Source organism: Polistes dominula, unplaced genomic scaffold (genome assembly GCF_049000335.1).
Source record: "Polistes dominula isolate Pdom_NZ unplaced genomic scaffold, Pdom_raw_medaka contig_21, whole genome shotgun sequence".
Lineage (NCBI taxonomy): Eukaryota > Metazoa > Arthropoda > Insecta > Hymenoptera > Vespidae > Polistes > Polistes dominula.
In genome coordinates, this window is record NW_028301061.1 from 4,223,218 (window position 1) to 4,239,259 (window position 16,042).

General features: G+C 31.0%; 1 protein-coding gene across 11 annotated transcripts in view; it reads right to left on the bottom strand.

The window, feature by feature from the left end:
• The window catches only part of LOC107065355 (uncharacterized), a 67,345-nt gene extending 52,272 nt beyond the window's left edge, over positions 1-15,073 (bottom strand). Inside the window, exons 1-5 of one of the 11 annotated variants that reach the window (XM_089176096.1) lie at positions 8,352-8,945; positions 7,862-8,193; positions 7,576-7,731; positions 6,129-6,930; positions 35-246 (exon numbers count right to left, since the gene is read on the bottom strand). In XM_089176096.1, coding sequence (XP_089032222.1) covers positions 35-246; positions 6,129-6,442 — 526 coding nt within the window. In that variant the 5' untranslated portion in view covers positions 6,443-6,930; positions 7,576-7,731; positions 7,862-8,193; positions 8,352-8,945. Of the gene's footprint in view, positions 1-34; positions 247-6,128; positions 6,931-7,277; positions 7,545-7,575; positions 8,194-8,351; positions 8,947-13,386; positions 13,977-14,571; positions 14,790-14,866 lie in introns of those variants that run through there. The other 10 variants (XM_089176097.1, XM_089176105.1, XM_089176095.1 and 7 more) reach the window with 10 other exon arrangements.
• Between the last annotated feature and the right edge of the window lie 969 nt (positions 15,074-16,042).

A 16,042-nucleotide genomic window follows, 5' to 3' on the forward strand; every position in this document is an offset into this window, starting at 1 on the left:
ATAAAAGAAATGAATGAATTTTATTTAGACTTACCGCTATCAGCGTAGGTCTCGGAACCATAACCATCTTGAAGACCACTGGCCCATGTACCTTCGTATCTTGCCGTAGATGTGGTAGATTGTCTGACACCATAACGACCCTTGAATCCCTGAGTCCATTCTCCACGATAAATCCAACGTCCACGGGTTTCCATTCCGAGACCGTGCCTTTTGCCATTTTGCCATTGTCCCTCGTAAGCCGACCCACTGTGAAATAAGATATTTTATTAATAAAAGATATCACTATAATATAATATTTCTTGAAGTGAAATTTTATTTTTTCGTAAATCAAAATAATTAGAGACCTAATCAATGATATTTACATTTTTAAATTCGTTTTTTTTTCAAAATAAATACTTACGTACTTTATTATCCATTTTCTCTCTCTCGAAAAAAATAAAATAAAATATATAATTAATAAATAATATAAATTGTTGTTAATTATTAGTAGATTATAAATCAATCAATTGAGCAAGTAATAATTGCTTGATTTTATTTATCTTGTATTATTAATAATTATTATTATATTAATAAAAATTTTTGTATATCACGTTTAGAATATAAGAGGGAATACGGTTCTCGATTATCTTGACGTAATTTATACATCCTCGGTAAACAACGATTAAATTTTAATTACTATGAGCTATTATTCAAATGTATTTAACAGCGGCGCCGTTGCTTACCATGTGATCTCGTGTTATTCAAATTAAAGATGCAAAAGAGAATTCAATCATCGTTCTTATCATTCAGTATTTTTGTTTGAATTTATAGAACGAATTTATTATTAATTGGTAATATGTCAAGTTCATTTACGCTTGACTTAAAAAACGGGTTTTTTCTTTTTTAACCCTTTGAGTGCTATGGACGCATATATGCGTTTAGTAACAATTACTAACCTTATCGTTCGAAGCATATACGTGTTTGTTAATATTTATGTAAAATACTTTAATATTTATATTAATTAATTAAATTATATTCCAAAACTTTAATTAATAAACATAATTTATTATGAAAATTTGGTTAATAATAAATTATTCTGTTCCTACAAGACATTGTAGGTAAAAGTATTCAACACTCAAAGGGTTAAAAACGAAATCTTTTCATTTGAATTTGTTACGAAAAAAGAGTGAAAAATCTAAACATAACAAATAGATTGTTATGTCTATATTTTATATATAATAGATTGTTATGTTTATATTTTCTTCAAGAATATTTTTTTTTAAATTCAAATTACTGTCAAAGTTTTCGACAAAGTTGTAAGGAGGATTTTGTAAGGTAAAATTCATGAAGTTTCACAATACCGTATTTTTAAAACTAATCATAACGATTTATAAAATTTGCTTACTGATTTTGTAGGTTAAAAAATTTTTATTTAACATTTTTATTAAAATTAAACTACGAGCTGAAATAAATTCAAAATATGTTTTTTTTTCTTTTCATTTTCGTTTACTTAGGATACAAAAAATAAGAAAATTAATAATCAATTTTCAAAGTGTTCATTATTTCTTTTATTAACGATTATTTTCTCTTATTTATTTACTAGATGGACTAAAATCATAGAAGTAATAGGAAAATATTTATTTAGCGAAGAAGAAAAACTTTTATTCTGTTATAAATCTGTATTTTAAATGAAATGTTTAAAAATCTTTTTGATATATGAATAAATGTATGAATTAATTGTTGACATTAAAAAAACAATAATAAATAAGTTATGAAAGATTTATAAAGAAATGAACTTAAAACCAAAATACCTTTATATTTTAATACTATTAAAAAAAAAAAAAATGTTTTCATAGTAAAATAACCTATAAATATGCAAAAGGATTTTTAAAAAAAGATGATAATATATAGATTCGCATTAGAAAGAAAAATTATTGAAAAATGCTTTCACCGAAAGAATGGCAAGATGTTATTATTTTTTATTAATCTATTGATTTTTTCCTTTCTTTCATTGTCGAGTTCATCAGTCGAATCTTTTTCTAGAACACATTTCGTTCAACAAAAAGCGTAGAAGGCTACGACTCGTGTGCTTTCCTAGCATTAAAAGAGAAAATAAACTGGTATGATATGCCAAGCTCAATATTACATTAGGGTCACCATTTGAACGTCAAATGTTTTCAAGCGATTAACAATCTGCCTTTGACGTCGTTGGAAACGCAAAATTCGAAAAAAAAAAATAGAAATAAACTAGATGTAAAATATTCGCTTACGACGTAACAATAAAATTTAGATTATTCATTGGTGCTATCTTATCTTCATCTTGAGTTAGGAAAAAAATATTTAATGGTCGGAATAAAAAGGATCATTATGACGGACATAAAAATAAAAAATATTTTTATTAGCAAATTCAATGATTCTTTTTCTTGATATTCGTAATTATAAAATAACGATTTACAGAAAATTTTTTTAGAATGTTTTATGCTCGTGAAATACTTCTGATAATGAAACAAACAAATTCTAATTATTCAATAATATTATCTTATCTGTATCTTTTCTATTTGAGCTGTAAAAAATTTGATTATTTGATAAAAAGTAATAAATGTTTCTATTGGTTAAATAATTGATACCACTTCTTGATACTCGTTAAAATTAAAAATAAAGAATCCTTAATTGCGAGATTATTCATAAATAATTTATTAAACTACTAATAAGAAATATATTTTTATCAAATCAGTTAAAATAATTGATTAATAATTATATGTATAATACAAGAAAAACAATGCTTGATTAATAATATTGTTAAATTTTTATATAATCCTAAAAGCAGAAAACATAAAATATTATTTACAAGAATATAAATATTTACACTATAAAAATTTTTTTTTTAATTTAAAAAAAAATAATAATTTACCTGACAATCAGATATTTTTTTATATTCGAAATAAATTAATACTAATGAAAATTCTAAATTTTATTACATAAACGTCAGGAATATTTTGAAAAATAAAACAAAAAATAAAAATGTTAGTAATAAACTAATCAATCGTTTGAAAATTTTAATATAATCAAAAAATATGATCTTAAATCGTAAATATTTCGTTTGCTAGGATTAGAACGCAAAAAAAGTTTTTCTTGATTTTCAATTCTGAACGATGAAGAAGAAGAAGAGAAACGAGAGAAGATTTATCGGACGCTCTCCCTAGGAAAACGTGGAACGACGACCTTGCTCCAGTTAAAACGGAAACGAAACGACGGATTCCCCTCGGCCTAGATACGACGCGACGTTCTTCTTTCCCCCTTTTCTCCTTCACTCCCCGTTCTTTTACTCCCCTTTTTTCTTTTATTATTTTATTTTATTTCTCCGTTCATCTTCATCCTTCTCCCGCCAAAACCCTCTGTGCACCCTATTTTTCTTTTTTCTTTTTTTTCACCTTCTTCTTCTTCTTTTTTTACTTCGAACAAGGAGGAAACCGGAAATGCTAAGATTTTCAACAATTTTAAATAATTTTCGGTTTAACTTAAACATGTAGATTTAAAACCATTTACATCAAGATTTTAATTAAAAGCTTAAATTTTATATAATTTAAAATTTAACACTCAACGGGCCCCTTTTACCTCGCATTTTATTTGAAAATTATAAAATATGTGGTTTCATTTTTTCTTTTCATTTAATTTTTGTTAATATCTGAATCAAATTTTGACTCTAAAAGTTATACAGTTATTTTATAAATAATTGTTAACCCAAATAAAAATTGTCTTTTTTTTTTCTTTACATCAACAATTATGCCGTTCACAAAAAAAAAACGTTTTAAAAATTGTTTTCTTTTTTTCTAATTTTATTGTCAGTGCATTTAAATTAATCTTCAAATTTTGATTAATTTGATCACATTTTGCGTAACTATTGAACAAACATATATGTGTTCTTATCGATTTTATTTACGTTTAGTTTTATGGAGAAAAATCAATTTGACAAGTGAACGGCTCAACTGAAAATCTAATTTTAAGACGATGAACTAAAAGCTTCAAATTTTGTTTACGTATTGTTCACAAACACTTACGCGGATTATTTCCAGTCCTTGGTGTTAAATGAAAATTCTTCACTAGTTAGATTATTCCACCAAGAACGATGATAAATGACAGTCATCGTGCTTGGATTATTCCACTTTGCTAATGCAAATGGGTTAACAGTTACATCTCGTTTCTTTTTCAATGCGATTTTTTTTCTACCTAACTGAGGTTTGAGGAATGGAATCGAGGATTATGGGGGAGAGAGGGTGGCTGCAAGAGATGACGAGGATAGAAGAAAAGGAAGAAGAAAAATCGATCTTATCTTTCATATCACGATAGTAATCTCGCCCTTCTTCTAACTCGTTTTCTAAACTATCTTTCTTCCATTTATCCCATTTCGTAGGATTTTCAACGTTCTAGTGCGTGACCTGAGTACTTATATACAATATCTCGTATTAGTATTTGTGTCGCATACAAACGAAGATATCATCTAACGTTATCCTGTTAATTGCTAACGGTTTATATGACGTCGTATTTAATGGTATCACTTGCAGGAAAAGGGGATGATTTACAATTACAAAAGATATACCGTAATTTGCATACATCGATGTAAATATCACGATAAGAATTTGTTAAACTGTAAGTCATTAATTACCACGATTTGTATCGTAACTTCGTGATATTTTTCTCTAATAATTCGTTTCTCATTTTTTTTTCTTTTTTACTCGTCGAATAATTATTCGAAGTATTCTTACGATTTAAAAGAAAAAAAAAAGAAAAAAAAAGAGAGAGGTCTTCATTGTTGTTCCAATTAATTTAACCGAGAACGTAAAAAATCTTTTCCCCAAGTAGTATCATCCATTAGTAATAATTTATTTTCTTCATTGATCTTCGGTTTGTATTTGTTATATTCGAGTGGTGGTGGTAAGATTTAACAAGGATTCATCGTTATACGAAATACGAGTTGTATATAAAGTGAGTATAATTTTTTTTTGTTATTTTCTTTTTCACTATGACAGCTAATCATCGGTCTAAATATAATTAGCATCGTGTGGTGCATTCTTCCGTCGTTCAAGCTGGCCAATTTCGGTGGAAGAAAAGTGAGTGGTATATTTTTTAGTCGATGACTAGTTCGTATACACGTTACTCGGAAAGCTTAATCATTTAGGTCGAACTTATTACAAACGTTTCAGTCGTGATGTCGTGGAAAAAAAAATTTTATTTAAAATTTTAATTTATCGATATCGTTGCATGCCAATAGAAAAATTTCATTTTCTTTTTCAACCTTTTTTCTTTGTCTACTTTATTCCTAGTATTCTTCTTTATTTTTTCTCCCTATTTTATTTTTTTTTCAATCAATTAAAAAGAATCTTAGATATTTACAAGAAATTTATTCGACGTTCAAATCAAACTATTTAAAAGCTTCAAATTTAACTACATTTAAAATAAAATAGAAAAAGAGATAGATAAATAGAAATAATCCTATTTTGTTGCGAATGAAATCCTACTGGTCTGGATGCTGTGTCCTTGTACTTTATGACCCACTTTCAGGATCAGGAGATTGCCCGTGGTTCAGGTATATACAGAGATATGTGTCAAGGTCGCACATCTCGAACGAACGAAGAAGTATCTTCGTTCTGCTTCGAAACACGCTGCTATTGTGTCATTTCGTCACGGTTTTTACACTATATTCCGTCTACTAATTAAAGTTAGCTAATGGAAAATGAGAAACGCTCCTTTAACTTTTAACGACTATAACGATATTCTAGAAGCATAACAATTTTCAATCTAGTTAGAACTAGTCCAATAAGCATAGTGATTGATAATAAAAATTCTTAAAAAGAAGAAAGATCCATAAAAGCTTTCCAACAACGAGTATGTTATCGCTTATACACACATACGTAAAGTGGAATTTCGTAAGCTAATACTATTTCCAAAGAAAACCTATTCAACTTAATTCTATTATTCTATCAGGATAAAAACTAACGTAAGATAAACCAAGCAAAAAAAAAAGAATCCACGATGAAAAATGAGTCAGATTTATAAAATCTAAAACGTTCAAAATGTTATTCAACAAAAATACACGTGTGAATGTTTTGACGAAAAGTTAAAGAAAAGAATAAGAAAAAAGAATATCATACCTTGGCCAAGTGTAAACGCCGGAGACTTCGAATCCATAATGCCAGCTACCGGAATAAGCACCTTGTCCCTTGGGTCCGGTACAAACACCGTGTCCATGAGCCTTGCCATCGTCCCATCCACCGCAATAAGTACCACCATCATCGAAGTCGAATCTACCACCGTTCACCTGTGGCCTAGTAGCAGTAGTCGTGCCAGTTGCACCAGGCTGAGCAGGACTGACGCCACCTGTTTGAGGCAATTGGGCACCACCCGCCACCCCGTTCGGTGCTCCGGATTGCTGTTGCTGCTGTCCGGACTGTTGCTGTTGCTGCATGTCTCGTGACTTTCGCACGCACCGTCGTTCGTCGTTGTAATTTCGTCTCTTTCGTTTTCTTCTTCTTTTTCTTCTTCTTCTTCGTCGTCAGCGTCGTCAGCGTCCTCGTTGTTGTTGTAGTCGTCGTCGTCGTCTTCGTCGTCGTTATAGTTGTAGTAGTTATAGTTATGTTTTCCTTTTTCTTCCTTTTCTTCTTTTTCCTCTCTCCCTCCTGCTTCTCCTCCTCCTCCTCTTCTCGCACCTTCCTCGTCAGCAACGTCCGTACGCTCCCCGTCTCCTTGGACGTTGCTCCATTCTTCTCCACCTCCACCACCACCAACACCTATTAGCACTAATACTACTATCGCTATCCCTTCTTTTCTCTCTCTCTCTCTCTCTTTCTCTCCTCTTCTCTTCCTTATTTTCTTCCTCTTCTTCCTCTTCGCTAAATCCCCTTCTTAAATATCTGTGGGATAACACCGAACAACAACCACCCCCGTTTACGATACCTAAACATGAGAATTATTACCCTATTTTGCTTTTATTACTTAATCTCCTTTTAATACTTAATCTTTTTTTTTTTGTACAAATATTGATCAATTGTCTAGTCTACACAATCTTCAAATATTTTATTCTATTCGAAATAATGCAAAAATTATATAATAATAAAAAGTTTGATTAACCGACGTTAGATTATCACGTGCCATCAGGTGTAGTTTATTAATCACGCCGTAAGATAACACGAACGATATCATTCTGATATTACTCTGCTAAAGTGATCAACATAATATATCGATACGAAATAAGAACAATCGATCGAGAATAAAATTAACAAAATTGACAATTCTATCTATACCTATGGGTGCGCGCGTTAATTTTCGTTTCGAGTGTGTATTTTACGATGTGCTTGTGTCAATAAATGTGTGGTAGATCTAGCGACCGAGATTTGGCCTTGAAACGCTTCGAGACATCAGTAGAATCGATACTACCAAAGGAATATATTCTTTCTCTCTCATTTCCTTTCTATTTCATTTTAAACGAAACAACATGTTGTTTCACTGCTAATATTTAACACCCCAATCTTTTCTACCTGTCCACTTATAGAACATCCCCCCCCCCGTCCCCACACCTCGGAGCTAGCTAATCCAACATACCCTAGCAACTTGAAGAAAGCTTTTTTCGTGTTCTTCTTGGACGACGACAGGTCGTTGCTCACTCACTCGCGCACTCTCACACGCGGCCAGGGTTCTCTCTCTCCTTTCCTCTCCTCGATCCCTGATCGAGATCACGAGAACACCTTGTATCCGATCCTGTTTTAGGTGACACCAATGATAATAATGATGATGACGATGATAATGATAATGATGATGATGATGATGATGATCCACTTTTAACTCGCACAAAATCCTTTTTTTTCCACCTTCTTCTTCTTCTACCTACTCGAATTTTATTATTTTTCTTTCGTATGGACACCACCAGCACCACCACCACCACCAACTTATGGACACCGTATGACAATGATGATGATGATCTATAATTTTTTTCGATCTTGGCGATGTTCGACGCGTTTCGGTAGCTGCTGCTGCTGCTGCTGCTGCTGCCGCAGCCGCCGCAATTTCGCTGTTCGTCTGACGCCGTTACGCAACGCTTCTATAAGCATCCGTGATCCGCTCGGAATGTGCCTCTTTCTCTCTCTCTCTCTTTTTCTCTCTCTTTTTTCTCTCTTTCTTTCTCTCTCACTAGCGCGCTCTCTATGTTTCTCGATTATCTATCTATAACATATATATATATATATATATATATATACACATACATACACATATGTATATGTATATATATATATATATATTTCTTTATCAAAATGGTTCACATAATCTTCATTAGAAGCACCAACACTAATTATAAAAGAAAAAGGAAAAGATAAAACCACCTTCAAAAGCCTTTTTTAAAAGAAAACTCCAATTGATATAAATCATTAATTTAACTATTCCCACCCTAATTTAATCAATCATTTCTATTTTCTTTTCAAAACCATTCTACATTTGGGAATGTAAATTTGAAGCGACAGGCAGGTACGTAAATTGTTTAACGCCGGCGTTAATGACGAATTAATGTAAGACAGAACTTAGGGGCGAGGTTTATTACTAATTTTTTCGCGTGTGCTTCGCCAAAGAAACGGGACACGCACTTTCTTCGCGTCTAAGACGACGGATGACGAAGAACTGAAAGCTCTCGGCTGAAAGAGAAAGAAATAGAGAGAGAGAGAGCGAGAGAGAGGGATAGAAAAAGACGGCACCGAAACGTGCCAGTAGCAGCAGCAGCAGCAGCATTGGCTACCACCGGTGCGCCACACCGGTGCGTCGTCTTCGTTTCATCGTCAACGTCGTTTATGTTGGATCTTACCAAACGTTTTTTCCGATCTATCGATTTTTAACTATACCCATATTCTACACACTATCTTTTTTATTCTGAGTATCATTATTTATTCGATTTCTTTTCTAGTTTTTCATTATTATTATTATTTTTATAATTATTTTAATCATATATTCATTGTTCTATCAATATCTTTAAATTTTGTGTGTATTATTTATTTATTATTTACTTTATTTTATCCTCTTTTAAATATCTTCTGGTTTTTCATTATTATTATTATTATTATTATTATTATTATTATTATTAATTTTATAATTCTTTTAATCATATATTCATTGTTCTATCTATATCCGTAGCTTTTGTATTATTACTTTATTATTTATCTTTATCCTTTTTTGAATATCGTTGTTTTTCTTTCTCTATTCTACTAATACAATTATACTCGTATTCAGTATAGTTTTCTCTTTCTCTTTTACTCGAACACTTAGTCGTACTCGCATTCACTAGTTTTCCCTCTCTCTCTCTCTCTCTTTCTCTCTCTCTTTTCCTTTCCTCTCTTTCCTAGGTCGGAGCTTGGACTAGCTGGCTAGGAGCTTCTATTTTTATCATGGGGTGGCGAATTGTTCCCCACGCGAGGTTCCACGAGGCAGCACGAGCAGCTCGGGACCGAAGGCTTAGCCCGTTTGCTTGAACCGCACCAGAACGCGCCGCGCAACACGACGAGGATCGCCAATGCGACCGGGTTCAAACTAATTTATAAATAGTAGGAGTTCTTCTCTTACTCTCGAGACGCGCTCGGAAAATCGGCGAGAATGTTTCTGAATACGCGATACTAACTACCTTTAGTTATTTCATGTTAAAAAACTGATCATTTTTAATGTTTATTTAATCATTAATATTAATTATTATTATATGTTATTAATATTATATCATTGCTTAGAAGACTATATTACAATGATCATAATTATTGCATTTTTTGTATTTATTTCTGAATTTAAGTAATGGTACTTTTTTTTCATTATTTTTTGTTTCTTTTTTTAATATTAAAATAAATTAAATTCCACGTTAGAAGGCTGATCACTTTTTATGTTTATTAAACCATTAATATTTATATTAATTTTTATTAATATTTATATATTTTACAACAATTATTATTATATGCCATTATCGATAAACTGATATTATACTATTGTTTTAAAAACTTTGTTACAATTTTCTATTTCTTTATTGTATTAACAACATTTGCATTATTTCGAGTTTAATTTTTAATATTTAATTTAAACTACACTATTTTCTTTTTTTCTTTTTTTTTTATCTCGCTTCGCCCTCTTAGATACATACAAATATATATATACACACACACACACAGTCAATTGAAACATACTGTATGCGCACTCTTCTTCTTAACACTTCTCTTAACACTTTTTTTTTATTATTCATAACTTTTTTATCGCTCATTATTTCGTTTCTACTCAGGATTAAATGAAACTTTATAGATGATCCCATTAGATGCTTTGTTTAATAAAATAAATTAATTGATAACAAATTAAAAAAAAATAAAAACGCGATATTATCGATAAACAGTTTTGTAGAATTAGACAAAATTACAACGAATGATACTTATGAATGGAATTGTTTTAATATTATTACGAACAGTTTATTCTGTATAGTATAATACTTGTCGATAAGATGGAACCGTACAATAAGATAATAGACCATCACAATTTCGTTCAATAATTCTCTCCGTTTTCGTGTATTATATTTCACTAAAATTGTATGTTAATTAGTTGTGTCTGTCGTTTAATTAAAAACTTTAATCATTTTCCCCAAGTTACTTATTGTATTATATTCTTTTTTTAAGTATCACACGCACAAGTCTTCTATATTTTCTTAGGTTTTTATTTATTTACATCAGAAATCAATTAATCGATCCTCAACTATTAATATACGAAAAAAATAATGTCGGAGCTAGGCAAGCATCTCTTCCCCGTCCCCTCCACACCCTCCTCGCACCCTTCTTTCTTTCACTCTCTTTGTTTCCCCTTCGTGTGGAGATTCAGGTGGATAGGGAGTAAAGACGAGATTAAAAAAGACCAACGAGGTAACCATCTACGTTAATATATTGTATATACGTTAGCTTTATTAAAATAAACTCGAAATGAGAGAGAGAGAGAGAGAGAGAGAGAGAGAGAGAAAGAGAGATCGAGAGAAAAGTTATTTTTCTAACAATTAATAAATTGAAACTCCTTAATATTATTAATCGTTACAATAAATTAACTAGACAAGAAAAGATCGATTGTTATTACTAAAAATTTTTTCAAGAAATATTTTGCAGATGTTGTCGTGGAAAATTCACCCGTTTCATTTAAATTGTTTTTCTTGTTTATACATGTGTACGCTCATTTTATTAAAAAAGAAACAATAAAAATTTTGAAATAATTTAGAAAGAAAATACTCTTTACGAAAAATTAATTAAGAAATCGAAATATTGTATAATTTTTTCAATGTAACAATAAAATATCAAAACGAAAAAGATCCGTTAAACTAATATTATTTACAATTTTATAATACAAATTTGGCACGTGTTTTCTTGAAAATCTATGCGTCTAGTTAAAAATTATTATTTCGATAATACGAACACTCTAAGTGTATTAAAAGAAATACTCGAAACGATCAAAAGAAAAACAATAACCTTAAAAAATAATTCTAAAAATTTAGGACCACAATATTTGAATCTTATTATAATAAATCACCAAGACAACGTATCATCATAGATATCAAATGATTTCAAACACACGTTGTCCAATAAAAATGTAATATTATTTCACAATAATATTTATACAAAACGATAAATAATATTTTTTTTACGATTTCATGGATCAAAAAATCTAAACTCAGCAAACAAATTATATAGGTGGTATCTATTGTAATTTTTTTTTCTTTTTCTTTTCATTTTCGTTTCAACAAAGATTCGAGCGAAAAGGAAGAAATGCCGAAATAGAAAAGGCCGTGTCGGAGAAGCAAGCGCGACGAGCTCGTTCTACGTACGCATTATTAAAATAAACTTTACGCGGTTCTTCGGTCCCGAAAAGGTGACGAGGTCTGTGCCAACCAAGATAGTTACGACGATTTTGCACGTCTCTTTTTACGATGCACGATAGTGTGTATAATATACATACATACATACATACATACAATATATATATATATATATATATATATATATATATATATATATATCTTATAAGATTGAAAAAGAATAATCGTATTGGACACAATTTCCGATCGAGACAAATGTTATCCCTCCTCCCACCCCCAACTCTGAGTTCCCCTTTCTCTTCCCGCTTTCTTCATTCTCCCAGTTAAACCCCCTACCACCCCTACCCTCACCCCCACCCCCACACCTCGTTCAAATGAATATTCGAACGATCCGGAGCAACGTGCGCGGGAGCGTGCGCCACTGACGACACAGCTGACTGACTTACTACCGATATTAACCCACGTTACTTGCATATCATACCACGAAGCCGAATATTAGATCACGATAAATAAACATAATCCACGTTTTCTTTACGACGACGACCTTCGTACGCACGCTTAGGACAAGATTTTTACACCCAATTGCTAAATATCCCAAATCATTGTTTAGTCTGTTGTTCCCTTTACCCCCTACCCTCTACTCATCCCACTCCCACCACGGACCGCAACCGATTCGAAGAAAAATATACGCATCTTTTCCTTTTATTCTTTCAACGCTTCCTCTCTTTCCCTCCTCCCACCATCAAGTTACTACAAAGCGAGAAAAGTTGTTAGAATATCGTGTTAATTATGATTTTTTTTTCTTTCGTCGATTATTTTTCTTTTTTCTTGTTTTTTTATCATGCAAGGATGTACTAGAAAAAATAAATTTTGATTTTATATATCGAGAAGAAAGGATTAAATAATTGTTAATTATATTTTTCTTTGTACGAACAAATTGCAAAATTAAATTTGTCGAGGAGACCTGTCGTTATGATAAGAATCGAATAGCATAAATGTAATTACAATAATGTTCTACTTGACATAGTTTAACAAATTTTAAGCCAACATTTACTTTTTCTGTTGATTTGTATTTGACTTGTATTATAGTTTATTGTTTCATTTGCAAATTATAATGAATATTTTGAAATGAAATTAGATTACTCGATAAAAATGAAATGACAAAATCAAATGAACGAATTCGTGGACGATTCTACTTTTCGTGATTCAGACTTTTGCTTAGACTCGTAAATGAAAATACATAGTCGATGCAGAACGCATAAACATTCTTAGTTTGGAGATTGGAACACGCACTGTAACACGTTTCGCATCGTACGAGAAAATATATATGTGAATGTTTTAATATCAAATAAAAAAAGAATTTTTCTCATAAAATATGAACAAATAATATCCAATTTTACGTAGTTATCAATAAAAAATAACTGCACTAAAAACCAAGAATATTTTCTCGATATAATATCTTTAAAATAAGTCGGATCGATCGAAAACTTAATTTAAATGATTATCACATTTGTAACACAATTGAAAAAATAATTCATGCCATGTGCGCATACCTATAAAATTCTCAAGTTAACCCCATGAATATAAAATTTCACTCGATTGTGTAAGACCATCGTACGTTCGTCTTACGATGAACGAATCATTTTCTTTACGTTTAAAAAAAAAATCCTTCAAGTTGAATCTCGTAGAAAATAAAAACACGTTTTTAAACGATCACTTCACATCACTGTATTATTATCAATAAACAATTGGATGAATACACCGAAGATTCATTTCAACGATAATTAACCTTTTCTAACACAATTCTTTTTTGTATGAAAATATCCAAATTAGTGGACAGGTAGAATTCGATTGGTGGTTTTTACGGACGGATACCGATCGAAAGTAGAAAAGAATCGTTTCGTTGATTTATAATATTATTTATAAATATGAATGGAAATGTGGAAGAATAATAATATATTTTTCATCACGCGTGTTAACACAGATCATATCCTTGTGGCAGGTAGGTAACACACGCGTGTACTAGAGAACGACGAGAACTATTCTCTCGTATAACTTCCGGACGATCGATACGACTCAGTTGGAGTAACACGTGCAGCTTGCACTGCTTTCACCACTTTACCACCTCTCTCTCATTCTCTCTCACTCACTCACTCACTCACTCACTCTCTCTCTTCTCTCTCTCTCTCTTTCAACCTGTATTCGCTGAACGTGTACAAGGAAGAAGAAGAAGAAGAAGAAGAACAAGAAGAACAAGAAGAAGAAGAAGAAGAAACGGAAGAAGAAGAAAAAAATACGATTTGACACGTGTCCCTATTTTTTCGAACACTCGCGTGTCCACGCGAAAAAGAAAGTTAAAAAGAAAAAAAAAAGAATGAAAAAGAATGAGAGAAAGAGAGTGAGAGAGAGAGAGAGAGAGAGAGAGAGAAAAAGAACGAGAAATAGAAAAAAGAGTGGGAAGAAAGTGTAGGTTGTTTCTCACGCATGCGAAAGAGCTTGCGCGTAACATCGCAAGCTTTCAATCGAAGAAGAAGAAGAAGACATTACTTCTTGTACCGTCCGATATCAAACAAGAACCACTAACGTGTTTTTGTGTTTTGACATATTTTTTTTCTTTCTTTATTTTTTTTTTTTGGAAAAACTTCTCTCTCTCTTTCTCTATTTTTATTATTTTCTTATTAATTCTCTTTCTCTCATTAATTATTATTTCTTTTTAATAGATTTACTTATCGACGCACTCGCGAGTTTCTTGTTGATTTAATTTTCACTTCTTCTTCTCGATCAAACGTTCGATTCACGTTTCACGTTTTTTCTTTTCGTTCATTCGATGCACGGTTAATTATTATTATTATTTATTTCTCTCTTTCTTTCTTCCTTTCTTAAGTTTCTTTTCTCGTTAATGAGCAATGAGAGAGAAAAAGAGAGAAAGAGAGATAAAGAGAGAAAGAGAGAGAGAGAGAGAGAGAGAGAGAGAGAGTAAGATAATAATGAAAATAAAAAAAAAAATAAAAGAAAATGGTTTATTTATCCTACGTTTATCTATTCTGTATATGATTTCTTTTTCTTAATGGTTAAAATCGCGAATTTAATTTCTCTTTTTCTTGTTTCTCGAGACGCACCGTAGTAGATACGGGAACGTGGTGCGTCAGGGTGGTGGCATGATTGCGACTATCCACCTCGTCTTTGGACTAAATCGGCGCTGCCCTCGACGCCATTCGACGCCGTTCGACGCTGTTCGACGCCGTTCGACGCCGTCGCGGCGCCCCGATACTTCTTTCTCTATCTCACTTTCTCCCACTTTACCTAGAACACATGCGCTGTTCGATAACAACCAAACGTATTTTCTCTCTTACCGTTCAAACCTGAAATCCGTTAATTGATGAAATATTTGGCTGTTATATTAAATAACTATAACGAATAGTTAAAGTATAAAAAAAAAGGCAGAATTGCACATTTTAACTAATTGTATATTATGTATAAATTCATGAGACGTAAAGCAGTTAATGTATAAAATTTACTATACCGTTTACTATAACATCTAAATGAAGTATAAAATAAGTTAGAATTACATATTTCAACTAATTATAAGTAATATGTAAATTCACGAAATGTGAAATAGTTAAAGTATGAAATTGAATTTTGAAAAAACATTTTTCTTCTTATTATTTCTTTATTCTTTTTTTCATTCTTTTTATTTTACATTTCGATCATTTATGTGAAATTTCCTGTCATTCTTTCTTCTACTTTCTTAGAATACGATTTATAAATTGATTCATATGAGCTTCTTTGGGGTTTCTTTAGAATGTTTTCGATTGTGTATAATTTTTATAATTATGAGATAATTTTTTTTACGAATAAATATGTTTTATTTTTTGTAAACAACATTTTTTTCTTCTTTTTTTTTTATTCATTTTTCAAAAATTGTCAAGTTATATATTTATGTTTTCATGTGAGAAAATTTAATAAAAATTCTACCTCGTAAAGCAAAAAGATGAATTTTCGATAAAACTAGAAAATTGCTGACAATGAATTTCGTTACACTTCATTTTTACGCTTATTCTTGTACTTTATCTTTATTCTACGTTTTCTTCTTATTTCTTTCGCTTTTCTGCTATTATCTTTTAATTTATTTTCTTAGAAGATAATTGAAAAAATTGATCAGATCGAATTCTTTTCGGATGAAAGTTTTTACGATATCATATCTTTTGG